Source organism: Podarcis melisellensis (genome assembly GCF_964234715.1).
Source record: "Podarcis melisellensis genome assembly, chromosome: 3".
Classification (NCBI taxonomy): domain Eukaryota; kingdom Metazoa; phylum Chordata; class Lepidosauria; order Squamata; family Lacertidae; genus Podarcis; species Podarcis melisellensis.
Window position 1 is genome coordinate 6,634,704 of NC_138530.1, and position 27,564 is coordinate 6,662,267.

The window sequence follows — 27,564 nt, forward strand, 5'->3', positions numbered from 1 at the left end:
ATATAAGTAACAGTGACTTTATTTATTCAGCTAAGAACTATCAGTTCCATATTTGCAGAGTGTCAATTAGATATTTAGGTATAATCATACCAATGGATATTACCAAATTAGTAGCATGTAATTTAAACAAAGTAATCAATGAGATTTCTTTATATATTAATAGATGAGAGTCATTTAACCTGCCCTTATGCGGAAGGGTTAATACTCTCAAAGGAACATTATTCCCAGAATAATCTATAGTGGGAGTAGAACTCCAGGTCATATATGTAGTAAATATATCCAGAAAAGGAATTCCTTAATTAGGAAATGTCTGTGGGGTTTTGAAACTCCAAGAATATTCTTACTAAAAATCAATTATTAATTAAAAAATTAGGATTTGACATTTAAGAAGAATATTGACCAGAGGAGCAGAGGAGGGCTGTCTAATGATCAAGGCTCTGAAAACCAAGCCTTATGTAGAAGACGGCTGAAGGAGTTGGGTATGTTGAGCCTGCAAATGAGGAGACTGAGAGGCGATATGATAGCCATCTCAAGGGCTGTCACATGGAAGAGCTAGCAAGCTTGTTTTCTCCTGCCTTGGAGGATAGGACTCTAACCAATTGGTTCAAGTTACAAGAAAAGGATTCTGACTAGATATATGTGTTAGACACAAAGTAAATATCAAAAACAGACAGACCTGAATGTGACACTCAAAATGGAACTGCAGCACTCAATTCAGAAGCATAACACTCAAAATGGAGACCTTTGGCTTCTGAAAAATGTTCACAAACTGGAACACTTACTTCTGGGTTTGCAGTGTTTGGGTTCCAAGTTGTCTGAGTACAAAGGTACCACTGTACCTACAAAGAAGTGAAGAGAAGAGAGCAGCTCAAGCTCAGGTAGGAGAGCATCTGCTGCAAATGCAGAAGTTCTCAGGTTGAGTCCCAGGTATTTCCCCATCCAGAAACCCTGTTGTGTGTCAGTGTAGACAATTCTCTCTTATGTGTAGTATAATTCTTTATTATTTCCCCCCAAACGTATTCACAATGATATTCCTATCAAATAGTCACACTGTTTCATAAATTGCTTTCCCACCCCCACTTCTGCAATGTTTCTACTCAAACGTTTTCTACTGCATTGTATCTTTATCTACTACAAAAAAAAAATATTTTATCATTTGTCCTCCATGGCTTTTATCCTGCCCACAATTTCATCTGACTACAGTTTCTTTTTTAAGTCCACAAAAGGCCTCCATTCTTCCATTCATCATTGTGATCTCTTAATTTCTGTGCTTATGGTATTCTAGCTAGTGTACATAAATAGTTTAGTCCTTGCCTTTGGAAGCTTTGTCCCTTAGATATTTAGGTATAATCTTACCAAAGGATATTACCCAATTAGCAGTATGTAATATCAACAAAGTACCTAATGAGGTTTCTTTTTTTTATAAAAAAAATTATTAAGATTTTTACATTACAAAATAGAAAAAGAAAAAAAAAGTACAAAATAAAAGTTGTTAAAAACAATCAATCTTTTCATCACATTATTTTTCATTTACTTGTTTCTTGGACCTCCTCGGACCTCCCTTTTTTGTATTCCAATTCAATTTATTAGCTCAGCAGTTCCTTTCCCTCTTTATTCTACCCAGATCTTTAATCTTAAATTATTATAACCTTGAATTTTTACTTATAAAAAACAATTTTTTCATATTCCTTTATACCATTACAGCTAGAAACCACTTAATTTCTATCCAACATCATTCTAAGATTCATTCATTTTACAATGTCTCTGTAGACAGTCTTTAAATTTCTTCCAGTCTTCTTCCACTGACTCTTCTCCCTGATCTCGGATCCTGCCAGTCATTTCCACCAATTCCATGTAATCCATCACCTTCATCTGCCATTCTTCCAGAATGGGTAAATCTTGTGTCTTCCAATATTTTGCAAAAAGTATTCTTGCTGCTGTTGTAGCGTACATAAAGAAAGTTCTATCCTTCTTTAACGCCGATTGGTCAACTATGCACAGGAGAAAGGCCTCTGGTTTCTTCAAGAAGGTATATTTAAATACCTTTTTCAATTCATTATATATAGTCTCCCAGAAAGCCTTAATCCTTGGGCACGTCCACCAAAAGTGAAAGAATGTACCTTCAGTTTCTTTACATTTCCAACATTTATTATCGGGCAAGTGGTAGATTTTTGCTAGCTTGACTGGGGTCATGTACCACCTATATATCATTTTCATTTAATGAGGTTTCTTTATATAGTGATAGAATTATAGAATCAGAGAATTGGAAGGGACCCCGAGGGTCATCTACTCCACCCCCTGCAATGCAGGAATCTCAGCTAAAGCATCCCTGACAGATGGCCACCCAACCTCTGCTTAATAACCTCCAGCGAAGGAGCGTCCACAACCTCCTGAGGGAGACCATTCCACTGTTGAGCAGATCTTACTTTCATTAATTCCCCCCTCCCCATATATCTAGTCAGAATCCCTTTTCTTGTGACTTGAACCGAATGGTTAGAGTCCTACCCTCCAAGGCAGGAGAAAACAAGCTTGCTCCCTCTTCCATGTCACAGCCCTTGAGATGGCGATCATATCGCTTCTCAGTCTCCTCATTAGCAGGCTCAACATATGTTGGGAAAGAAACATTCTGCACAGAAACAGTAAAGATGTTTGTACCTTTAAGAAGAGTTTCTGTAAGTCTGGGCTGATTGGATACAGCTGACCATGACTACAAAAGGAGAAAAGCTGCAGTTTGAACTCTGCCTGCAGATAAAAACACCCAGAAGCTTTGCTGTTTGTTGTTTTGAAAGAAAATCTTTATTTGGTTTGGTTTTACACCTGTCTCATGGAGTCAGTCTCTGTCATCTGCCCCCAGTGGAAAATCCCCCTCTAACAACATACCCAACTCCTTCAGCCGTCTTCCACATAAGGCCTGGTCTCCAGAGCCTTGATCATTTGACAGCCCTCCTCTGCTCCTCTGGTCAATATCCTTCTTGAATGCCAAATCCTCATTTTTTTTATTAATAATTGCATTTTTAGCAAGGATATTCTTGGAGTTGCAGAACCCCATAGACATTTCCTAATTAAGAAATTCCTTTTCTGGAAATATTTACCAGTTATATGACCTGGGATTCTACTCCCACTATAGATTATTCTGGGAATAATGTTCGTTTGAGAGTATTAACCCTTCTGCACAAGGGCAGGTTAAATGACTCCCCTCTATTAATATGAAAAGAAAACTCCTGGATTACTTTGTTTGAATTACATGCTACTAATTCGGTAATATCCATTGGTATGATTATACCTAAATATCTAATTGGCCCTGTGCAAATATGGATCTGATAGTTCTTAGCTGAATAAATAAAGTCACTGTTAATTATATGAAGCAATATCAACTTTACCCAATTTGTAGAATATCTTGAGTAGGGCTAGCATTGGCTGTCCTCCAATGTCTCTGTGCACCAGGAACCATAACAGAAGATCCGGAAATAAATTTGGCAAACGGTTGGTTCAGCCGTTTCTGGAATCCAGCTTTCTGTTCTGTTCAGTTGAAATCTACTCGGAGTCGAGTGTGGATTTCATGCTCTTTATTCAGCTCATAGTAGTGAGGAATGAAAGTTTCCCCAAAATCTCTGCTTTATGTACATTATTTAAACAATGGGCCACCCATGAATGGCTAATTCTGGGATTCTCCTGTAGGCCAATCAGGTTGTGGATTCACTTCCACCTGGAGCTGGATTGGGTGGCTTCTGTGGACCAATCATACTGCTGCATTGTTTTAGGACCAATCACACTGCTGCATTCTGAATCCTATTGTTCTAGGACCAATCAGACTGCTACCTTTTGGATCCTATTCAACTCAGTACATAACATCAGTGTTTCTAAACTATGACAAACCCGAGGCTTGCCCAGTTTACTGGAATTTCTACCAGACAACCAAGCCTTAGCACAGGGAACATGGATGGATTGTTAGATAACAAAATCTCAGACCCTCCAACATTCTGCTAGTTAAACTTGGGATGTGCTTCTTTGAGTGGCATACTCCCAGGGAAATGAGCTGGGGCTTCCCATCTTCAGCCCCCTGTTGTTGTGGTCTCCTCCTCCTCCAGTGGGGGCAGCATTGGGCAGAGGTAGCATGGCTAATGGGTCCAGTGGGGGCAGCCTGACCTGCATCACCAGAGGCTCCCCTCCTCCTCTGCTTCCACGGACTAGAGTGCAGCTGCCTTTTTTTTTTTTGCCAAAGACATTTGTCTTTGGGTGCTGAGTTCTCAGAAGAGCCAGCTGACTGGCGAGGGAGCTCAGCACAAAAACCGGGATGTCCAATCAGAAACATGGATAGCTTCTGTAATTCCAGGATGTCCCAGTTGAATCAGAACTGTTGATGGATAAGCAATCTTGACTTGACATTAGGCATAGTGGACCTGTGACCCTCCAATTGTTGCTGGACTACAATTCCCATCATACATGAACTGCAATTCCCTCAAGCCCTGGTTTATTCTGTGTGGGTTGAAGCCAAAGGGAGGGGGGGGGAATTATAAGCACATGAGGATGAGCTAAGTCCACTCAAGGTAGCCACTGACACTACCTCCCCGCCCCCCAAATACCCCCTCCTCAGTACATTTCAGCGCCCGCTGCCCCAACCTGGTTTCCTAACATAAACAGGAGAGGCGATGTTACAGGGAAGCAGGCAGAGGGCCTTTTAGGTAGTGGTGACTAAGGAACTAAGGGCACAAGCGTGGTATTGCTCAAAACCTGGGAGACATGGGCTCATGGGAGAAAATGATGTACATTGCCTTGAATTCTTTGGGGAAAGGTGGGATAGAAATGTCTAAACAAATAAATTGAAAGTGGCATGGATATGTGTTCCTATGTGTTGAACTTTAAATTTTCTTTTCTGCTTCTATTTTATTTTATACTTGGCTATGTTATGAATTAATGTATGTAAATTAAAGTTGAAAAGAAAGACCCAGATCAATGATTGAATCTGGGATCTTGATCACTAGGCAGCAATCGCCCTTCCCGACTCTTCAATCCCACCTCCTCCCTGGCACCTCCCTGAGTTCCTTTTTTCATTATCAAAATTCCAGAAAACACCCCTTCAGAAAATTCTGAGTCCCACTAATACACCCATAGAAATCAATAAACCTGATGTGCATTCAGCAGGATTAAATACCACTCTCAGTGACCTATGTGCACCCACAAGGCAGTGGATCCTGAATAATCAGCTCCATTTAGGTCATGGCTCCAGTCTGGGTTGAGTTCAGCCTATTCCACCCGTGTTCACAATAACCAACTGGATGAGAAACCCAAGCTCTGCCTGGGTGCATGAAAAGCAATGGCTGCAGTTGTCTCCTCCTGGGGCTCGGGGATGAGAGCTTCAGTCAAGAGGGCTCTTGGGCAGATATGATGCACTTCCACAGGAGGAGGGTCATATTTAGTCATAGATGCTTTTTTAAAAAATGAAAAAAAATACAATTTTGAATTTGCAGGTTAATATATGTTTAATTAGATGATATCTGAACAGACTGATCTTTGTTTCATTTCTTGCTTCACAAATGGATTGATCAGGCCCACTTCCACAAGCAAAGATCCAGAAGAATCGGCGTAGCCATCAGACATTCTCAACCATGGATGTGGACTGCTCACTGATGTCACTCAAGGGCACAGCACTGTGCATTGTAGCCACAGTAAGCAGGAAGAGTTAGACCAGGAGGGCAGCGTTTGGTGAGTTCCTCCTGGCAGAACCCCCCTTTTCCTCTTGCGTTGATTATTGTCCTGAATAAAAGAAAGAAGGAAATCTGTAATTGATTGCACTTTCAGGAGCCTGGAGTCAGATTGCTCACCTTCAGGAGATAAGATTTATAGTGCTGGAAAGACTCAAAGGAACATTTAAGGCCACCCTGCAATTCAGGAATATGTGGCAGAAAGGAAGAGGACATGCAGGCCCAGCCCCAGAAGAGCTCTCAGAGGAGCATCATTGCTGACATCCCCTGACCCATCCTGGATGTCAGGATGGACCACTGGCAGCCACTGACTCTGAGGACTCTACCACACAAAGACCCAGGAAGACCTGAGGATCCCACACTCCATTGATGTAGGAGGTGATGACAAAGGCTGAAACCTCAAATTGACACTGCATTTTGCAGGAAAGGTGGTGCTAACTATTATTTTATCTTTTAGTCTGATATTTATATTGCACCTTTCTTCCAAGGAGCTCCATGGCACATATAATTCTCTCAGCTCCATTTTATCTTCACAACCAGCCTGTTAAGTAGATTAGGTTGAGAAGCAGTGACTGGCCCAAGATGAGCTTCTTGGCCAAGTGGGGACTAGAACCCTGATCTGCCAGGTCCTCCTCCAGCACTCTAACTCCCACACCACATTGTTTTTCTATTCGGCTGCTGCTGCTACAACATAACCCCCCAATTCAGCTTGTTCCTTGATGGAGCAGCTTTAGAGCTGTATTCCTCAGAGGGCAGCCTGCACTTTGTCTCCTCTTGCCCCAATTTTGCCTAGCCTTGCCATAGCACAGAACCCAACAGACACCTTGTCATGGACAGAAATATGGTCAGTGATTTAGATGGACAGGCATGGAGAAGAAAGTCTTAATTTGACTGAAGCTCTGGTCAATTACATGATTTTTTGACAGAATGGGTGTATTTAGAGGGACCTTAAGCGGGTCCTTATTTATCTACTGTAAGAGGGACGTTATTTATCTATTGTATTTTGATCTCTTTTGCAAAAAATAAACAACAAAAACAAAGTAACAGTTCAGATAGCAATTTGTAAAAACGAAGAGAAAACAGCCCCTGATCTGAAATTTATAATCAGAAAAGGCATGCAACAAAAATTGCTTTTCATTTTTTTTCTCCTTATAGATCTGTGCTTTTATCTTTTGTGTTTATCTCGTGAATTACCCTGGGATTTTTTGATGAAGGGTGGTATATAAGTCAAATAAATAATATAATTAAAAATAGTTTAATATGAATATTTCTATATGAAGTGATTAGAGATATCTGTTCCCAAGTCTCCTTTGGGAAGAAGAGCAGGATAAAAATTGAAGTAATAAATAAACCTTCCTAAATGGAAATTAGTTTGTGTGTTTTTTTAGAAAAGAAAAGAAGATTTGGAGAAGAAACTAATCCTACTAAAATGTGATTTATTAGCAGAAAGTTCAGTGAGTGAACAGCTGGATGGAGAGCCAAAAATGACCTGGAGATCAGTTAGTCCAACCCTTGTTCATTGCAGGATCTTCAATAACAGGATCTCTCACAGATTGTCCCTCAAAACTTGCTTCTCTGTCATTTCCACCCCTTTGGTTATACTCCTGCCCTCTGGAACAACTTTTACATGGCAGCCGTGCAAATATTAGAGGCTGCAATCATGTCTCTCCCTCAAATTAACCTTCTCTTCTCCAGGCTAAACATGCTGAGCTCCTACAATGTTCTTCAAAACAAACAGCTTTCAAATCTTGTACCCTTCCAGTCACTTGACTTAGGAGACAGTCAAATCAGTCATTTTCCTTTTTAAAACATGGGTTCAGAACTGGCCACAGGCTAGAATAGATCTATTAAATTATTTCTCATCTCCAGCCTCAGATTGCAGTTGCTTTTCAATTCATTTCTCCAGTATTTCTAAAAGGCAGAATTAACAATTGTTTTGACTACGGCAGAGCAACACAGCTACCTACCTGTAACTATCACCATTGTTGGCATTCAAGAATTCCCCCCCTGGTTCAAGTCCTTGTGGACCATGCGGTTTCTAGCTCCGGTTCTACTGGATATTGTGATGTATTTTTGTACTTCAGGTGAGGTCTGGTGAGTGCAGAATGAAGTGGGACTCTTTGTTGTCAAATTACATATGTGTTCTTTCAGCAGCAGCAGATGGCCGGTTCATCCTCATTTACTGAGTGTTGTCTTAACATTTTGGAAACTTAGATAAGAGCTGCCATTTTGTACTGCCCATGGGAAGTGCAGCCTGCACAGTTTGCACCCATACGAACATCTGTGCTATCAAAATTCCCTGTGCACAGAGGAAAACCTTGAGGCTCTAATGCTTAAAAGAAGATGCAGAACCTAGAAGTGCTGCATCAGCACTGAATCCAAATTTAGACATCTAAAAATAGGGTTAATATGTCCTGATTTATAAAGTGATTGACCACTATTCCCTTTAGCACAAACAAAGCCCTGCTTCTGCTTCCGCCAGTGAAGATGCAGAGTGTAGATCGGGAAATCAGGATTGAAAATGAACGAACGTTCACAAGTGAGTGGGACCACTAACTCATGGGTATCACTTACTCCTACAGCAGCGTGCATTAGGGCCACAGGAGACCAATGTATTCTCTCCAAAGGGACAGTTCACAGTCCTTGGGGCCTGGCAAAATCCTCCCAACAGCATACACAGTGCAGGTTCATCTGGCAAACAAGAGGGAAGTAGATTTTCATCATTTGAGAGAACTCTTAGTGCAATACAGAAACGTTAATTTGACGGACGTTTTGTTTTGAGCCTTGGAATAGCACTTCAAAATAAATTGTCATTATTTGAAAGGACTTCTTGTGCAAAACATAAACATTCATTTGACTGATGTTATGTTTTGAGCATTGGAAGAGCACTTCCAAGTTTGAGAGCCTGAGGTCCTGGACCAGGAAATGGGAGACCAGCCTTCAAACCCAGCCTCATCATGAGGCTCACAGAGTGGCCTTGGGCCTCTCAGCGTCGTCGTGAGGATTAAATTAGGAAGAACCACAGAAGGCATCTTGAGCTCCATGGAGAAAAAGGTGGGATATAAATGCAATGAATGAATGAATGAATGAATGAACAGCAAATCAGTATTGTTATGTGCCATAATGTTGATGGGGAGATTGAGGCTGAGAGTGAAAGTGTGGTTATCCATAGGCCAGCTGGTGAGTTCATGGTGGAGTCTCACAGACTTGGATTGTCCAGCATGGGAAGTCCTGATTTGACTGATGCTCCAGTCAACATTATTTTTGTACTTCAGCTGAGGTCTGGTGAGTGCAGAATGAAGTGGGAATCTTTGTTGCCAAATCATATTTGTGTTCCTTCAGCAGTAGCAGACTGCTGGCTCATCCTCACTTACTCAGCACTGTCTTAACATTTTGGAGAGTTAGAAGAAGAAGAAGAGTTTGGATTTGATACCCCGCCTTTCACTCCCTTTTTAAAGAGTCTCAAAGCAGCTAACATTCTCCTTTCCCTTCCTCCGCCACAACAAACACTCAGTGAGGTGAGTGGGGCTGAGAAGTGTGACTAGCCCAAGGTACGGAGGAGCGGACCCAGTTCCCCAGATTAAGAGACTCTTAACCACTACACCACACTGGCTCTCAGATCAGACTTAGATCACTTAGATCAAAGCCGCCATTTTTTACTGCTCGTGGGAAGAGCAGCTTGCACAGTTTGCCCCCATATGAACATCTGCGGCATCAAAATTCCCTGTGCACAGATGAAAACCTTGAGGCTCTCATGTTTAAAAGAACTTGCAGAACCTAGAAGTGCTGCATCAAAACTGAATCCAACTTTTTACTTCTAAAAATAGAATTAATTTGCACTGAGCGTATTATCAGCTACTCTGATCCAGAAACAGTTCAGTGATTATTTCCTTTAGCACAAGCAAAGCCCTTCTTCTGTTTCCTCCATTGAAGAATGCAGAGTGTAGATCAGGAAATCAGGATTAAAAATGATCAAACGTTTGCACAAGTGGGACCACCAAGTCATGGATATAACTTACTCCTACAGCAGCGCGCATTAGGACCACAGGGGATGTTTGCAATCTCTCCAAAGGCACAGTTCGCAGTCCTTGGGGCCTGGCAAAATCCTCCCGAGAGTCTACACAGTGCAGGTTCATCTGTACAAAAGAGAGGGAAGTAGATTTTCATCATTTGAGAGAAGTCCTTGTGCAAAACAGAAACATTTTGTTTTGAGCATTGGAATAGCACTTTCAAGTATGAGAGCCTGAGGTCCTGGACTAGGAAATGGGAGACCAGCCTTCAAATCCAGCCTCATCATGAGGCTCACAGTGTCTCCTTGGGCCAGTCACTCACTTTTAACCTGATCTGCCTCGCAGGGTTATTGTGAGGATTAAATTAAGAAGAACCATAGAAGCCACTTTGAGCTTCATTGAGAAGAACCTGGGATATAAATGCAATGAAAAAATATTCAAAGCCCTTCTGTAACAGCAAGTCAGTATTCTTATGTCCCATAATGCTGATGGGGAGATTGAGGCTGAGAGTGAAAGTGTGGTTATCCATAGGCCAGCTGGTGAGCTCATGGTGGAGTCTCACAGACTTGGAATGTCCAGCATGGGAAGTCCTGATTTGACTGATGCCCCAGTCAACATTATTTTTGTACTTCAGGTGAGTTTTGTTGAGTGCAGAATGAAGTGGGAATCTTTGTTGCCAAATCATATTTCTGTTCCTTCAGCAGCAGCAGACTGCTGGCTCATCCTCACTTAATCAGCGCTGTCTTAAGATTTTGGAGAGTTGTGTGTCGAGGTCCCCAGGTCCACCCCAATAACTCACACATCACACAGAATTTTTGTTTAAGGTTTTTGGCAAAATTTTGGCCACAAATTTATTAAGTTGCAAATTTGTGAGTGGTTGCTTAGTCATTGGTTGCGACTATCTGCCCCCACCATGGGGGACAGACTGACATTCCGCACGATGCGAAAGTCAGAATGGGGGAATACACTTGGGTGTTACGCGGAGCAGGGAACCTGCCCTCACCCCAAATGCAACCAGGAGCTCATTGCTATGGCCCAAGCCCCCTTGACAGAGTGGACAAGCAATAGTTAGCCCCCAATTCCTTTAACGGAATCCCTTGCAGCAGCAGCATTAGAGGGGCAGGCACAGCCAATCCATGCCCCTCAACCAACCAAACCATAAACCAATGTCTAACCGCAACCTTACAAGTTGTGACGATTTGCTACGCAGTAGGCAAATACCAAATGGCCCCAGCCAATCAGCCAGATGGACAAAATTCCTACCAGGCCCCCGCTCCAAAGCAGAAGACCCCATGACAGGCATAGCAAGGTCAAAGCGAACAACCCTATTCTAGGGAGGGAGGGACGGGCAATCCGCTGCACGGGCGAAAAGAGGAAGCCCTAGCCCCGTGCAAGGAGTTTTAGCATTTCTGGCTGTCAATCAATAAATGGCAACATTAATTTCTTCCCAACAACAAGGGAAGCCCCAATCGCATCAGTGGCCAACGATCAGTTAGCCCGCCCCCAACTTTGGAGTGTCCTGGCGGCCCCCACCACAATACGTGCTCTCCATGAAGGAGAACACGCTTTAGAAGAAGAAGAAGAAGAAGAAGAAGAAGAAGAAGAAGAAGAAGAAGAAGAAGAAGAAGAAGAGGAGGAGGAGTTTGGATTTGATATCCCGCCTTTCACTCCCTTTTTAAGGAGTCTCAAAGCGGCTAACATTCTCCTTTCCCTTCCTCCCCCACAACAAACACTCTGTGAGGTGAGTGGGGCTGAGAGACTGCATGTGGAAGAGCGGAGACACCAACCCGGTTCCCCAGATTATGAGACTACCGCTCTTAACCACTACACCACACTGGCTCTCAGATCAGACACTTAGATCAGAGCCGCCATTTTTTACTGCCTGTGGGAAGAGCAGCCTGCACAGTTTACCCCCATATGAACATCTGTGATATCAAAATTCCCTGTGCACAGATGAAAACCTTGAGGCTCTAATGCTTAAAAGAAGTTGCAGAACCTAGAAGTGCTGCATCAAAACTGAATCCAAATTTTTACTTCTAAAAATAGAATTAATTTGCGCTGAGCGTATTATCAGCTACTCTGATCCAGAAACAGTTCAGTGATTATTTCCTTAAGCACAAGGAAAGCCCTGCTTTGTCCAGTGAAGATGCAGAGTGTAGATCAGGAAATCAGGATTAAAAATGAGCAAACGTTTACACAAGTAGGACCACCAAGTCATGGATATAACTTACTCCTACAGCAGCGTGCGTTAGGGCCACAGGAGATGTTTGCAATCTCTCCAAAGGTACAGTTCGCAGTGATTGGGCCCTGGCAAAATCCTCCCAGGAATCTACACAATGGAGGTTCATCTGTGCAAAAGAGAGGGAATTAAATTGTCATTATTAGAAAGGACTTCTTGTGCAAAACAGAAACATTCATTGGACGGACGTTTTGTTTTGAGCATTAGAAGAGGACTTCCAAGTATGAGAGCCTGAGGTCCTGGACCAGGAAATGGGGGGCCAGCCTTCAAATCCAGCCTCATCATGAGGCTCACAGAGTGGCCTTGGGCCAGTCACTCACTTTTAGCCTGATCTGCCTCGCAGGGTTGTAGTGAGGATTAAATTAGGAAGAACCACAGAAGGCACCTTGAGCTCCATTGGGGAAAAGGTGGGACATAAATGCAATGAATGAATGAATGAATGAATAATAAAAAATATATATTCAGAGCCTTCTGTAACAGCAAGTCAGTATTATTATGTCCCTTAATACTGTTGGGGAGATCAAGGCTGAGACTGAAAGCGTGGTTTACCCGAGGCCAGCTGGGGAGCTCATGGTGGAATCTCACTGGTCTACATTGTCAGGCATGGGAAGTCCTGATTTGATTTCAAAGTGCAAGTAGATAAATAGGTACCGCTCTGGCGGGAAGGTAAACGGCGTTTCCGTGCACTGCTCAGATTTCACCAGAAGCGGCTTAGTCTTCCTGGCCGCATGACCTGGAAAAACTGTCTGTGGACAAATGAGGGCTCCCTCGGCCAGTAAAGCGAGTTGAGCGCCGCAACCCCTGAGTCATTCACGACTGGACTTAAATGTCAGGGGTCCTTTACCTTTACCTTTTTCTTTATATAAATATTTATTTACTGCATTTTAATATATTTTGCAAAAAAAACAAAAACAAAAAAACACCACCACAACTCAGTGGATATCACTTACTCCTGCAGCAGGTTCCATTGTTGCGACAGGAGACCCCTGTAATTGCTCCATAGGTGCAGTTTGTAGTTCCTGGGAATTGGCAAGTTCCTCCTGACAGTTCACATCCAAGTTGCCCTGTGTAAAAGAGAAAGGAAATAAATTTGTTTAAAGGGGGCAAAGGTGTTACAACCACTTTTTTCCCCAAACCAGAACCCGGCGTATTTAATGGGATGACCAACTTTTACAGGCTTCTGCTGCCTCTCAACCTGCTAACTACTTTTTCATTGGCCAACATTAGCAAGGGTCAGATTGGTCCTCCTTCTCTGCAAACACTCCAGCTGATTCCTGAACTTTGTAAGGGGGCTGGCATTCAGCTGCACCCAGCCACTTGGGTGGTGTATAAATCATAAAATTATGATGATGATGCTGATTACTGCTCCTGGGATCTTTTCAGCACGGCTGCCAAACCTAAATTTTACAGGTTGCTAATGGAAGGCGAGATAATGCACCCACAGACCCACATAACTGGCCTCTAAGTCAGCCTTCCTTCCATTCTACTGAAGGTTCCCCTTTGCTTTCAACATCTGCCATTCAGAATTACTGCTGTTCTGAGCTTCAGAAATCCCTTGCCATTTGCACCCTCTCTGAGAATGGTATTTTCTGCAATCTCCCCACTAGTGTTGCTAATGTGTCTAACTCAGCTCACACCCAACGGTGCCGGCTATAGTCTTTCTCGGCTACCAGCAAGCTGAGGAGGGGGTAAGGCCCACGCATTTGCCCAGTGGGCACCATCTCTTCATTGGCTATACTCATGGGGTCCTGAGGTGGCAACTGTGGGCATTCTTTAACAAAGAAACTTGCTGGGTTAGGTCTACAATGGAATCCTTCATCAGATTTTTACTCTTCATAGATACAGGACCTCTGGAATTAGGAAGGACTTGGGGATCATGGACACTAACTTTCCAAACTTTTCCAAGCAATATAAATGACCACCATGGAACTTTCCTGGTTGCTAAGGCTGCATCCTGAACGTTGCTGCTTTTGCAAAAGTCATGTATTCAAATTCAATTTCATTATTAAATAGGTTTTTAAATACTTTCCTCCCCACCCCTTTTTAAGCAGCTGGATAGGATAGGAAGCTGCCAGGTCAGACTGTTGTTCCATCAAACTCATAGCTGTCTACACTGACAGGCAGAAGGTCTTAAGTGTTTCCGACCAGGGAAATACCTGGGACTCAACCTGAGAATTTCTGCATTTGCAGCAGATACTCCCTCCCTGTGCCCTCTTACCTGCAACAACGTGGAAGAAGATGAAGACCAGAGTAAAGCTCAGGTAGAGGAACCTCATGGCTGCAGTTTCTTCTGAGCTCTCTGCCAAAGGGAAGGCACTCTAAGGCAGAAGGAAGAGGAGTTTGGATGGAACAAGGAGGTTTTCTTTATTTATAGTGTTGTTGTTCCAAAAAGATGCTGAAACACACATTTGAGCATCTGAGTGGGAAATGCTGCAAGCAGGTATTTCCTGCAGCTGTCAGCATCTGAACCGTCATTCTAACTCATCCTAGGCAATTTATTCATCTTGCAGACCATCCCAAGATTTATCTGCAGAACAATCTTTCTCATCCTGTTCTCTTTCTGTATCAATTAACAGATTTCCCGTCATCTCACAAAAGCTGCTCCCAACTTCATGGCGCCTGGATAGAAAGGAAATGGCATTTCGGGTAACAGCTTGGCCATAGTGCGGGTTGATGCAACCTCTTTTGGTTGGACTGTTCAGTTCGACTGCAGTTGCCATACCTACCAAGAAAGAAACTTTGGCTTATGTACAATTTAAAAACCAAAACAACTTAAAAAACCAAACATAGCACACAAGTGGAAAAGGACAGGAAGGGAAGAGGAAAACAAAAACCAGAACTCCTTGCCAATTTCTAGACAATCACTGGAGCAGTTTAATGACAAGCCTGGATCTGGCTCAGGATCAGGGAGACCCACAAACCAATGACTGGAAGGGAGTAAGATTCAGGGTTGACCCTTTCAAGCGCTTGCACTCTGTCAGGCCTGAAATGTGAAGATCCTTGAGGTTGGTTTCTGAGCTCCAAAGCAGGTTATCTCTTCCCATCAGATACACTCACCTTTCCCCAGCCATCTTTCACTTGCAGTAGATCACAAGGTGAGCAACAGATTCTGCCCCCATTGCCCTTTACCCTCTACATCAGTGGTTTTCAAAGGATGTGTTGTGTCACACGGTGTGTCAGGAAAGGATGGCATGTGTGGCCGGCAGATTCAAGGATAATCAAAGAAACATTTAGACATTTCAGTGTAGTATAGTATCAAAAAAGACTCCTTCGCAGGTTCTTATGCAGCTTCTTTGTTTCATATTTTTGGGGTGTTCCATCATCCTATTATAAAGTAGTTGCGTGTTGAGTCCACCAGGCCACCCCCCCACCAATAATTGCACACATCACACATCAATTTTGTTTATGGTTTTTTGGCATCAATTTTGGCCACAACTTTATTTGAATACAATAATTGTGAGTGGTTGCTTAGGCATTGGTTATGACTATCTGTCCATGCCCAGGGACAGAGCTGACTTCCGGATTCCAGCGGAAGCCAGCATGGGAAACAAGTGTTGGGTGAGAGAGTGAGGCTGGGCCCCAAACCATCACTTCTCACCCTCATGTTCCGTTGGGGCTTGCACGGCCCAGGTCCGATTCCAGGGACAAGGACGAAAGAATGGCAAGCCCCTGGCTTCCTTTAACGGAATTCCCTTTTTCCACAGCACCATTGGAGGGGTAGGCACTTACCCCTCTTCCAACCAATTTTTAACCAATGCCTAACCGCCATGGAGCACCAAGCTCACCGCCAAACCACTCACAAACCCAGCCAAGACCTCAGCTTAGCCACCACCGCATCCAGCCAAGCCTTATTTCCTAAGGCTGAAAGGTGCACCCCATCCTCCCTAAAAAGGGGTTCATTCCGAAAAAGAATCTCAGGGTGGGAAATAACATCACCACCCAACTCCAAGATCTTCCTTGACACCGCTGCATTTATGCGCTTCCTGGCCCTTTCGGTGGCAGCCGGGCAACGACTTCCCCTCCAAACCCGTCGTTGCAAAAACCTTGACCAAAACAGCTTTGCTGTCGGCAGCAACGCCCGCAGCACCCCCAGGTCATTTAAAATTGCCTCACGTAACGACAGACAGTCCATGGAAACCAGCTCGTTCTCGCCCAATTGTACCACCACAGCCGTGGGCGGCCCCTCCAGGCACAGCTGCCTCCGGATCAGTGGCAGGAATTCTGACCAGCGCATACCCCGCCTGGACAGCCAGGACAAGTGGACATGTGGAGGGAGGCCGAGGCCCGCTCCCATTCCGGACTGTCGTGCGGCAATGCCAGCCCAGTGCACGATACTGTGTCCCACCATCCAGATGCGGACCGATGCTAAACCTGAGATAAATAAGCAAACAAAATGTCAGCATAACACGTCGCTAACGGACATAACCTTTAAACGCATCAGATTTCCAATGACCCATATCCTTGATTCTGCCAGCAGACAGACCCCAGTGTGCTGCAGTCGTGGCAGCCCCGATCCTGAAGGAGTGAGGGGCAAAACCATCGGCAGATTCCCCACAGGCCATGATCGCCTTACGCATCACCATTGCCAACTGGTGCCTCGATAAGGGCAACCCGTTTTCATGTTTCAACAAAGGGCCATCCCCAGCAGGGCGAACAGACAGGAACCTCCTAACGTCCTTTACTGGGCAAGGGCCTGCTTCCTTTGAGGCAGGGAGACGAATGAGTGCTCCCCTGCCTCTCTGATCCGTTTTTGAGTTCCTAATTGTGAGTCTCAGCTCCGTAGAGAATAGCTCTACATCCTGGAAGAGCAGGCCCCTAGATCTACCATCCTTGTGAACCTCGAGCACCAGTTCACCCACCCGTAAGGCACCAAAAAAGGCAATGGAGAAAGCCGCTGAAAAAAGGCGAGCCTCATATTTGGACCAACAAATATAACGCAGCACTTTGCGCATCCTGCTCAGTAGATCAAATGAGATGGGGCATCGGGACGCTGGACGGGGAGGACACATCTTACTCCAACCTTCCAGGGCCTTGCGCACGACGAATTTCGCGCAAGGATCCTTGTCAAAATACGATTTACAGAAAAAGGCAATAGCCGCTGCTTGCATCCTAATTGTCCTGGCTGCACGTCCCAACTGGAATAAGTGCGCCAAGTATTTCAACACCTGAGAGGTGGATGGTGTGCCCCTCCTTTCATTACTAGTTGGAAATTGTGAGAAGCTACAAAAATCAGCCCAGGCTTTAGAATAAGACCGGAGAGTAGAAGGGGAAATAGATGCAGCTACTCCCTGGAAAACTAATTGCTGCCAAGGTTCCAGAGATGATCCGGGAAATATTCCGGACGTTCCTGAGCCTCTGGAACTAGAAGTCTGAACCGCTCCATCTGAAAACGGGACAGAGCATCAGCAATTTCGTTAGACACCCCAGGGATGAAGCGCGCAGAAAACACTATATTAAAACGCAAACAGTGCAAAACAAAAACCCGCAAGAGGGCCGACACCCTGGGCGAGCGTGACGACAGCTTAGCCAACACGTTCACCACCGCCTGGTTGTCAGTCCAGAAGCAAACACGACGGTCTCTGAAATCATCGACCCACAAATGTACCGCTACTGCAATGGGAAAAAACTCAAGAAAAGTTAGATCCCGCGTAATGGCTTCTCCTTGCCAGGCAGGTGGCCAACGCTTGGCACACCATCTGCCATTCCAATACAGACCAAAGCCCAGGGAACCCGCAGCATCGGAGTGGACCTGAAATTTATTATGCAGATTCAATGTGTCTTGCCATAGGGATACACCATTGAAATCTTCCAGGAAGTCAAGCCAGATTAACATATCGGCCTTGACATCACTGGAGAGGCGAACCCGATGATGTGGGGCCTTTAGTCCCGCGGTGAGCCGAGCCAATCGCGAACAAAAGGGGCGCCCCGGTGCTACCACCCTGCAGGCAAAATTCAAGTGACCCAATAAAGACTGGAGTTGCCTTAGAGACACCTTCTTCAAAGGCAACAATTCCCCTATCACCTTCTTCAAAGCAACCAGCTTATCCTCTGGCAAGCTGGAAGTTTGAGAAACAGTATCCAACAGGATGCCCAGGTAAGTAAGTTGAGTAGAAGGACCTTCTGTTTTACCCACCGCGAGCGGCACGCCCAATTCCTGCGTGAGCTCAGCAAAGGCCTGCAACAACACCGCGCAGTTGCCGGTATCGTGCGCTGAGGCCAATAAAAAATCATCGAGATAATGAGTGACCCCACCCAATCCAGTCTTCTGTTTAAGGGCCCACTCCAAAAAGGTACTAAAAGCTTCAAAAGCGGCACACGCAATTGAACAACCCATAGGCATGGCTTTGTCAAAGTAATAGTTTCCTTCAAACTGGAAACCCAGGAGCCAGAAATCCTCCGGATGAATTGGCAGCAAGCGAAATGCCGGCTCAACATCGCATTTCGCCAATAAAGCAGCCTTGCCAAACTTCCGAATCATCTTGATCGCATGATCAAGAGACGCGTACCTTACAGAGCAAAGCTCCTGAGGAATAACGTCATTGACAGACGTGCCTACAGGATGTGACAAATTATGGATCAAGCGATATTCGCCAGGGGCCTTTTTTGGCACTATACCCAATGGAGATATGTGCAGATTAGGAAATGGGGGTGTACCAAAAGGACCAGCCATGCGATGCATGGCAACCTCCTTTTTGATCTTTTTCCTAGCAATTTCAGGGAGCTCATAAATTGACTTTTGATTGATAGGATTCCGTGCCACGGGAGGCATGGCTACCGGAATCCTAAAACCTGTAGAAAAACCATCAATAAGGTAACGTGCCGCAATCCTATCAGGGTAAGATTGCAGCCAAACTTGGAGGGCCGACGATCGTACAGGGGTGTGAGCCAAGGAGGTCAACACGTTATTTCCCTGTCCCAGAAGTTGAAGGAAGGGGAGCTGACTTGGGGGGTTGCTGAGCACCCCCCCTTGCCCCACGAAAGGGCCGCCTCCCACCAAAACAAGCGGAAGCCGCATGCGTACCACTGCATTTCTCGCACAAGTGGGCAAATCTGCACGTTGCACGCTGGCAGGAGCCCCTGTTAAAATCCCAGCATACAAAGCGCCGACCCGCGCCAAAAGCAGAATTCCTTGGCTTTTGCTGTTCCGTCACCTTTTTGTCAATTAGTGGAGCCACATAAGTGGTCCAGACATCAAGATCCTTGCGGTCCCAGCGAGCCGAAGGAATCTTGGCGGCGCGGCGCCTGAAATTCTCATCGTATTTGATCGCCGCTTTCCCACCAGCTTTGGTAAATGCAGAGCGAACGATAGAAAGATAAACGATCAAATGAAGGGATCTCCTTGGGTAAGCGGCAGAGACTATGCCAGCGAAGACTTGGAAGCAATCGAGCCAATGCTCGAACGTCCTATCCGCGTTGGAAGCCCCAGGTAGCTTTTTGAATGAAGAACCCACCTTCTCTTGCTCCTCCGAAGGTGGGAGCAACTTGAATATGTCTACAAAGCGACCATTTAGAATCCTGTTCCGTAATTTAGCTGACAAATGTGAGCCAGGGATGATGTCCCTGGCGGAGTTGGTTGAGACTTTAACGTCAGGAACCAGGACGCCATCTTTACAATCCTGCACTGCACCGTATTTTGCCCGATGCATGTTTGCCCTTCGCTCCCAAGCCCACCTGGGAAGACCCGAAGCCGATTCGCCAAAACCCCAATAGAGTTCCATAGCGTTACCCTCGCCATCGGAATCAGAGGATGACGTACCAGAGTAAGAGGAAGATGAGTCATCCTTCCTCCGCTTAGCATGCCTCCTGGAAGATCTCTTGTGGCGCCGCTTTCCCCCCGAGGACTTCCTGGCGGGCACTGGAAGGCTGTCTTCAATCGAAGACTCAGAATCAGGATTCAGCAGGGGTGTAGCTGGAATGGACTGCGAAGACACAACACGTGAGATATCGGAACCCGATGCCACCTCGGCAGGAAGCTGAGTAGTCGCTCGTCTGCGAGGTGGAGCCACCGAAGGGACACTTCGAACTGAAGCCCTCCTGGAGGAGCGGGCAGACCTGCGAGGCCGACCCCGTGCTGCAGGTAAACCAGAGGACTGGGCCTGCTGTGGGTCCAAAATCAAGCCCCCCAGAGGGGACCCTTCTCTCCCGCTTTCACTAGATGATGGAGAAACTGGAGGTGACGCCATCACGGGAGAAGGTCGCTTCCTAGAAGCAGACGGCTGCGTGGAACAATGTTGAAGGAAACCATCCATTTCAGTTGGGAAGCGAGACAGGGCGGCAGGGTCACCGGCCATACTTGCCACCAAGGATTGAACCCGCCCTACCGGCTGAACCGGCGTGGGTGAGCAGAGCGCCTGGGATGGACCTCTAATAGGTCGCTTCGAAGAAGTAGCTGCACCCGGGCGGGCGGCGGCTTTCTTTGGAGCCATACCTGCTAGTTGAAAAATAAAATAAAATTAATCAACTCCACCAAATCTGTGCAATGAAAACGGCCAACAATTAAATGAGTGTGGCACGTAGCCTTGCTTGTTCAAATTTAAAGGGAAGAAATCAAATTAAGGTAACTGAAAACAGAGGTATAGAATAAAATTAAATAAATAAGTAATTGATAAAAGGTTAAATCAAAATATAATCGAATATAAACAACAAATTTGTAATAGTAAAGAAAACGAATTAATAAACAAGAAAAGATGAACTAGCCCTAAGGTTGACCACTTTGAACAACAGTGCTGAATAGCATGCACCTACACAGGCCAGCCAGCAGGGGGCCTCTCAATTGAGCAGAATAATGGCAAGGAACCAACAATGAAGGAGGCGCAGTACCAGATTAGCCAGCGGGGGAGCCAAAGCGCCGCTCAGGCGCGATACCAATAATGACCACAAGAGGGAGCAATAGGCCACAATCAGGCCCTCCGGGCCTAATCTAAATTGGAAGCCTCCGCCTAGTACTCGGCACCACTTTTCCCCCACCACGTGGTACGGCTAGGCCGGGAGGCCGGAGGCCCGCGTAGGCCGCTGCGCGCTGCTCGGAGGCGCGCAGCAAAGATAAGCGGCAAGGCCCGCAGCAGCCAGGCAACGGGGGCAGCGCAGGCCGCGTCCACGCCAAAACTAGAGCCCCGAGCTCCGGAGGAAGGGACGGCGGCAGCTGCGCCCTCGCCAAGGCCGCGGCCCAGCGATCGCGCCAACGGCGCCCCTCGACGACGCCCCGGCTCGGCAGCCGCCCCCAGCACGTCCCCGCCGAGGCCGCGACCGGGCGGGCGCCCCAACGGCGGCCCCCACGCAGCCGCGATCCGGCGGCCCGCGCCGGGCACCAGCCGGGAGGGGGAAGGCCAGGTAGGCCAACGCGGGACGCCGGGCGAAAAGGAAGGGGGGCGGAGGCGGCGCGCGGCCGCGACGCTAAACTGGACCAGCGAGGCCTCGCCGCCGCCTGGAGGGGAAGGGCTGCGGACTGCTTGCCAGACAAATTAAAGCGAAAGGGCCAACCGGGTAAACCGGGGAGGTAGACACCTCCCGGGGCCGGGAGGGGGGAACCCCCCTCAGCCCAACCTTTCGCGCCCCAAAGAAAAGGAGGGTAAGGGAAATAAAGATAGGATCTTTTCTTTAATGAATGGTAATCAAAACCGGGGGAGAGCAGGCAAAAAAAAAGGAGAGGAGAGAAAGGAAGGTAAAATGAGGGGTAAAAGTCTACAAGGATATACAACCGTCTCAGATGCGACTGCTTCTTGATCCGGTAAGAAAGCCAAGAGGACGCTCCAGTAATGGCGACCTGTATTTAACGGCTCAAACCCCACCCCCAAATTGGCTACATCCAAAACTTCCCAGAAACACAATTAACCATTTAAAGCCTGGTCATCCAAATTGCACAGTCATACCAGGGTGGCCTGCATTCCCCAACCGCAACACGTGCTCTCAATTAGGGAGAACACGCTTTGTGCTTTGTGTTATAAATCAAGCGCTGTGAGGAGTTGTTTGCTTTCCAATGTATTTCTTATCAATAAAATAAATTCAGTGTGGCATGAGCAACTTTTATTCTGTTTGGCCTGGAATAGAGGAGACTGAGAGGAGATGTGATAGCCATCTTCAAATATCTCAAGGGCTGTCACATGGAAGAGGGAAGAAGCTTGTTTTCTCCTGCCTTGGAGGGCAGGACTCTAACCAATTGATTCAAGTTACAAGAAAGGAGATTCTGGATAAACATATGGAAAAACCATCTGACAGGGCCAGGGCTGTCTATACCGGGGGGTGCAAGGGGTACAGGGCTGAAGCCGCCTAAGCTCTTAACTATCTACCTGTTACAAAATAAGAAATAATTTTGATCAAGCTAGACAAACAAAATACATGTATACCTAGGTATTATCAAAATGTATACCTACTGTTTCACTAAAGTACTTTTGACTTTGTGCTCAAAGATGCAGCAGCACTTGTCATTCACAACGGCGCGTTTTAATTTCATCACTTCCAGTTCAAATTCGTTTACAGAAATTGTTTGAAAAGCAATGCTTATTTCCGCTAGTTGTCGGCATTTTCTTTAACTAATTTGTACTGGCATTTTCCAGCATGCGATTTAAATTTTCCATTTCTGCAAAAACGTGCCTAGAGCACATGCTATGAATTCCACGAGCTGCATTCTTCCCCATTTAACGATGAATGCTAAGCGAGAAGCACTGCGGGCGGGCACTGGGCGAGGAGGTTGTGGCAGGCAAAGGGCAGTGGCGGGGCGTGGTTGGCCTTGTTCAATGGCGCAGAGGTTAATTTGGGGGCTAAACTAAATTTGGGGGTGCTGGGTGGATCTTTGCACCCCGGTGGGACATATGCTAAAGACGGCCCTGGAAAGAGCTGTTCAAGAGCGGACTTTTCTTCCTTCTGTCATGGATGCTTTAGCTGAGATTCCTGCATTGCAGGGGTTGGTGAAGATTAACCATGAGGTCCCTTCCAGCTCTGCAATTCTATCATTCTATGATACTAAGACAACTTTTTCCCACTGAATAATGCAATCTGTAATTAAATGCATGTGGAAACTGCTGCTTTCAGCTGAGGGACCTGATCCTGTTGTTGAGGAGCAGGGGAAGCAGTACCATTTTTCTGGGAAGGAGCAGATGAGGTTCTTCCTCCACCAGGAATAGCTCTTGCTGGGATACAGCAGATGATGTGGCTTTCCTGGTGGGAAGGTGCAGCCAAGGTGTCCTTTTCCAGGAACCTTTTCCAGATGTTAAGCAGGGGGAGATGCCATTGTATCTGTTTTAGCACCTGCTGCTCTTGTAATGAAAGAGTCACAATGCCTGGAAGTACATCAAGTATATATGCTTCTAGTATTAATTAAACTGTTGCAGTCGACATTATTCAAACCCCATTGCAAATCAGGTTTACTCTCAAGATTTAAGGACTTTCAGCTGTTTGCAATGCGCAAATCAAGCAAAAGCAATTGAAATAGCTCAACACAACAGATGCTTCAAATGCTTCCCCCACATTCAACTGAAAACGCCTGAGTTGCCTTTTGTTTCCCTCTTCCCTCCCTGTTCTTTCCTCCTTGTGTGCCATTTTTTTTTAAAAAGAGATTGCGCATACACCACTTGGGAAGCCTTCCCCCCCTGAAAAACAGGGTATAAATGAAAAAAACTATTTAATAATAAATAAGGTTTCTACTAACAGGTGTCTTGTCGAATCTTCTGATTTTGTTGACTAACTAAGAAAATACAGTGGTACCTCAGGTTAAGTACTTAAATCGTTCCGGAGGTCCGTTCTTAACCTGAAACTGTTCTTAACCTGAAGCACCACTTTAGCTACTGGGGCCTCCTGCTGCCGCCGCGCCGCCAAAGCACAATTTCTGTTCTCATCCTGAAGCAAAGTTCTTAACCTGAGGTACTATTTCTGGGTTTGCGGAGTCTGTAACCTGAAGCTTATGTAACCTGAAGTGTATGTAACCCCAGGTACCACTGTAGATACTTGGGCCCCTTTCTCATTTCTGCATTTTTATTTTTATTTTACATGTGATGTTATTGTTTGTGTTTATTTATTGTGAATGATGGAACAAAACCACTAATTTGTATGGGGTTTTTTTTTGGGGGGGGAATCACAAAATAGGGGAGGAGCACATAAAAATACAAGCATCACAGAAGCAAGCATATTAAGCAAAAATGAATCCAAAACTGCAGACCAGAAGAAAAGCAAATGGCAAAGTTTCTTTCTTTGCAGGTACAGTGGTACCTTGGTTCCAAAATGCCTTTGTACTCAAACAACTTGGAACCCAAACGCTGCAAACCTGGAAGTAAGGGGTTCGGTTTGCGAACCTTTTTTCAGAAGCCAAAGGTGCTTCTTTTTGAGTGTTATACTTCCGTTTTGACTGCCACACTTCCGTTTTGAGTGCAACACTTCTGTTTTGATGGTTATGCTTCCGATTTGAGTGCCGCACTTCCGTTTGGAGTGTTACGCTGAGGTCTGGCTGTTTTTGCTATTTATTTTGTGTCTTAGTTTTTGCGGCTCTTTATGTTTTGTTTTTGTGACTGTGTGTAACCAAGTTCAGCTACTGATTGACTGATTGTGTGACTGCAGTAGATTGTTTATTGCTTTCATTTTATGGATCAACGGTCGCTTTAGATGGTAAAATTCACGTTAAATTGCTGTTTTAGGGGTTGTTTTTAGAAGTTTGGAATGGATTAAACCATTTTGCATTACTTTCTATGGAAAAGCGCGCCTTGGTTTTGTAATGGACTTCCGGAACGAATTAAGTTTGAGAACCAAAGTACCACTGTACTGCAATTGCGCTTGCATCAGACTTCATTAAAGCAAACCTCCTCAACAACACTCCGCTTCCTTTCCATCCAGGTGCCGTGAACGTGGCAGCTGATTCTGTGAGATGACAGGAAATCTGTTACTTGATATAGAATCGGAAAAACCACACCCAAAGTACAGCACACGTTGTGATTATTTGAGAAATGATGTTCTTCAGGTAAATCCTAGGAAGTTCTCCAAGATGAATAAATGCTGACAATTGCAGGAAATACCTGTTTGCAGCATTTCCCACTCAGATGCACATATGTGTTTTCAGCATATTTTTGGCACGGCAACAGTCTAAGGAAAGAGAACCTCCTTGCTTCATCAAACTTCCTTCTGCCTTAGAGTGCCTTCCCTTTGGCAGAGATCTCAGAGGAAACTCCAGCCATTAGGTTCCTTTACCTGAGCTTTGCTCTGGTTTTCATCCACTTTTACGTTGTTGCAGCTAAGAGAGCAGCTCCAGCTCAGATGGGGGAGCATCTGCTGCAAATGCAGAAGTTCTCAGGTTGAATGCCAGGTATTTCCCCATCCAGAAACCCTGAAGAACTGTTGTGTGTCCGTGTAGACCATTCTCTCTTATGTGTCTTTTAATTCTTTATTATTTCCCCCCAAACATTTTCACAATGATATTCCTATCAAATAGTTTCTACGCAAACCTTTTCTACTGCATTATATCTTTATCTATTACAAAAAGTTTCTGTACTAAAGTTATTTTATCATTTTTGCTCCACGGCTTTTATCCTGCCCACAATTTCATCAGACTACAGTTTCCTTTTTTAAATCCACAGGGGCCTCCATTCTTTAGAAACATTCATCATTGTGATCTCTCAATTTCTGTGCATATGATATTCTAGCTACTGTACATAAATACTTTCAGGCTTTTTGGGAATAGCCCATTTCAACATTTTCTTCATTTCATTATATATTGTTTCCCCAAAACCCATGGAAAGACAGCCTTATTGCATTAATTCCAAAACAGGGAACGGACAATCTACTTACTTAATTAATCTACTACTTACTTAAGTAAGGAGGACTTGACCTGGCATGTGTAACAGAGATTTGGTTGGATGAAGCAGATGGGCCTGTCCTTGCCGCTGCTTGTCCACCAGGTTTCTCTTACGCACAGCAACCCAGGTCATGTGGGCCCGGAGGGGGGGTTGCAGTGATTTTTAGGAAGTCATTAGTTTGCACCAGGCGTCCTATTGGGAAGACCCAGTTTTCCGAGTGCATGTTCTGAAGTTGGGCAATAGGGGCAGTACAGGATTCCTTTTGGTGTACCGACCTCCCCGCTGCACCAAGGATTCCCTGCCCGAGCTGCTTCAGGTCATGGTGGATGTTCTCCTGGAGACACCTAGCTTGGTCGTCCTAGGGGATTTTAACATCCATGCCGACATGACCTTACAAGGGGCCGCTCGGGACTTCGTGGAAAGCATGGCCTCCATGGGGCTGTCCCTGAATAAGTCTGGCCCAACCCATAGCCGCGGACATGCCTTGGACCTGGTGTTTACCTCTATGGATGTTGGTGATCTGACACTAAGTAAAAGCGAAACGAAAGAAGTGCCATGGTCAGATCACTTCCTGGTGCAACTGGACTTCTCTGTCACCCTTCCCCTCAGCAGGGAGGTGGGACCAATTCGGATGGTCCACCCCCGCCACTTAATGGATCCAAATGGTTTCCAGAGAGTGGTAGGGGATGCTTTATCCCATGTTGATGGCCTTTCAGCTGATTCCCTGGTGGCCCGCTGGAATGTGGAGTTAACCAGGGCTATTGACTGTTTGGCTCCGAAGCGCCCTCTCCGATTGCATGGAGCCCGAACAGCCCTGTGGTTTTCCATGGATGTGAGGGCAATGAAACAATCGTTGAGACGGCTAGAGCGCCGGTGGCGGATAACTCATTCCGAATCTGACCGGACACAGGTTAGAGCTCAACGTCGAGCCTACCAAGTGGCGATAGCGACGGTGAAGAAGAACTTCTTCACCGCCTCTATTGCATCTGCAGAAAACAGCAGCAGGAGACTTTTTAAGGTGGTTCACAATTTAGCGGAACCACCTGTAACATCGGGGCCCAGTACGGGCCACATGTTCTCCTGCAATGATTTTGCAAAGTTTTTTTGCAGATAAAATCGCTCAGATTCGGGAAGAAGTAGACTCCACCGTGGGAGAGTGCTAGAGTTTTGTCTAGTCAAGTTGAGTGGGATCAATTCCAATCTGTTACCTCCGAGGATGTGGACAGGCTGCTTGGACGAGTGAAACCAACCACCTGTCTCCTGGATCCTTGCCCATCCTGGCTTATAAAAGCTAGCTGGGAAGGACTGGGCGATGGACTTCGTGGGGTGGTGAATGCTTCCCTCCGTGAGGGAGCCTTCCCAGACCTGCTGAAAGAGGCGGTTATTAAACCGCTTCTTAAAAAACCATCTTTAGATGCGGCCACGATGGCCAACTATCGTCCAGTCTCAAATCTTCCATTCTTGGGCAAGGTGATTGAGCGAGCGGTTGCTGAACAACTCCAGGAACGCCTAGAAGAAGTGGACCATATGGATCCCTTCCAGTCGGGATTCAGGCCTCATCATGGGACTGAAACTGCCTTGGTCGCACTGGTTGATGATCTCCGGCGGGCTAGGGACAAAGGTGAGAGCTGTTTCCTAGTTCTCCTAGATCTCTCAGCGGCGTTTGATACCATCGACCATAACATCCTTCTGGACCGTCTTGAGGGGCTGGGAGCTGGGGGCACTGTCATACAGTGGTTCCGCTCCTTCCTCCTGGGCCGTGTTCAGAAAGTGGTGGTGTTCAGACCCCTGGGCTCTCACTTGTGGGGTGCCTCAGGGTTCTGTCCTCTCCCCCATGC

The 27,564-nt window shown here is 45.7% G+C and overlaps 1 protein-coding gene and 1 long non-coding RNA gene across 2 annotated transcripts in view; one reads left to right on the plus strand and one right to left on the minus strand.

Moving 5' to 3' along the window:
* The window catches only part of LOC309366097, a 419,038-nt gene that overhangs the window by 106,798 nt on the left and 284,676 nt on the right, over positions 1 to 27,564 (plus strand). The gene's annotated exons all lie outside the window — the stretch shown is intronic.
* The window catches only part of LOC309365822 (uncharacterized protein), a 137,949-nt gene that overhangs the window by 85,594 nt on the left and 24,791 nt on the right, over positions 1 to 27,564 (minus strand). Inside the window, exons 7-9 of the mRNA XM_081904328.1 lie at positions 11,944 to 12,060; positions 9,722 to 9,838; positions 8,277 to 8,393 (exon numbers count right to left, since the gene is read on the minus strand). Of these exons, the coding sequence (XP_081760454.1) occupies positions 8,277 to 8,393; positions 9,722 to 9,838; positions 11,944 to 12,060 (351 nt within the window). The remainder of the gene's footprint in view (positions 1 to 8,276; positions 8,394 to 9,721; positions 9,839 to 11,943; positions 12,061 to 27,564) is intronic.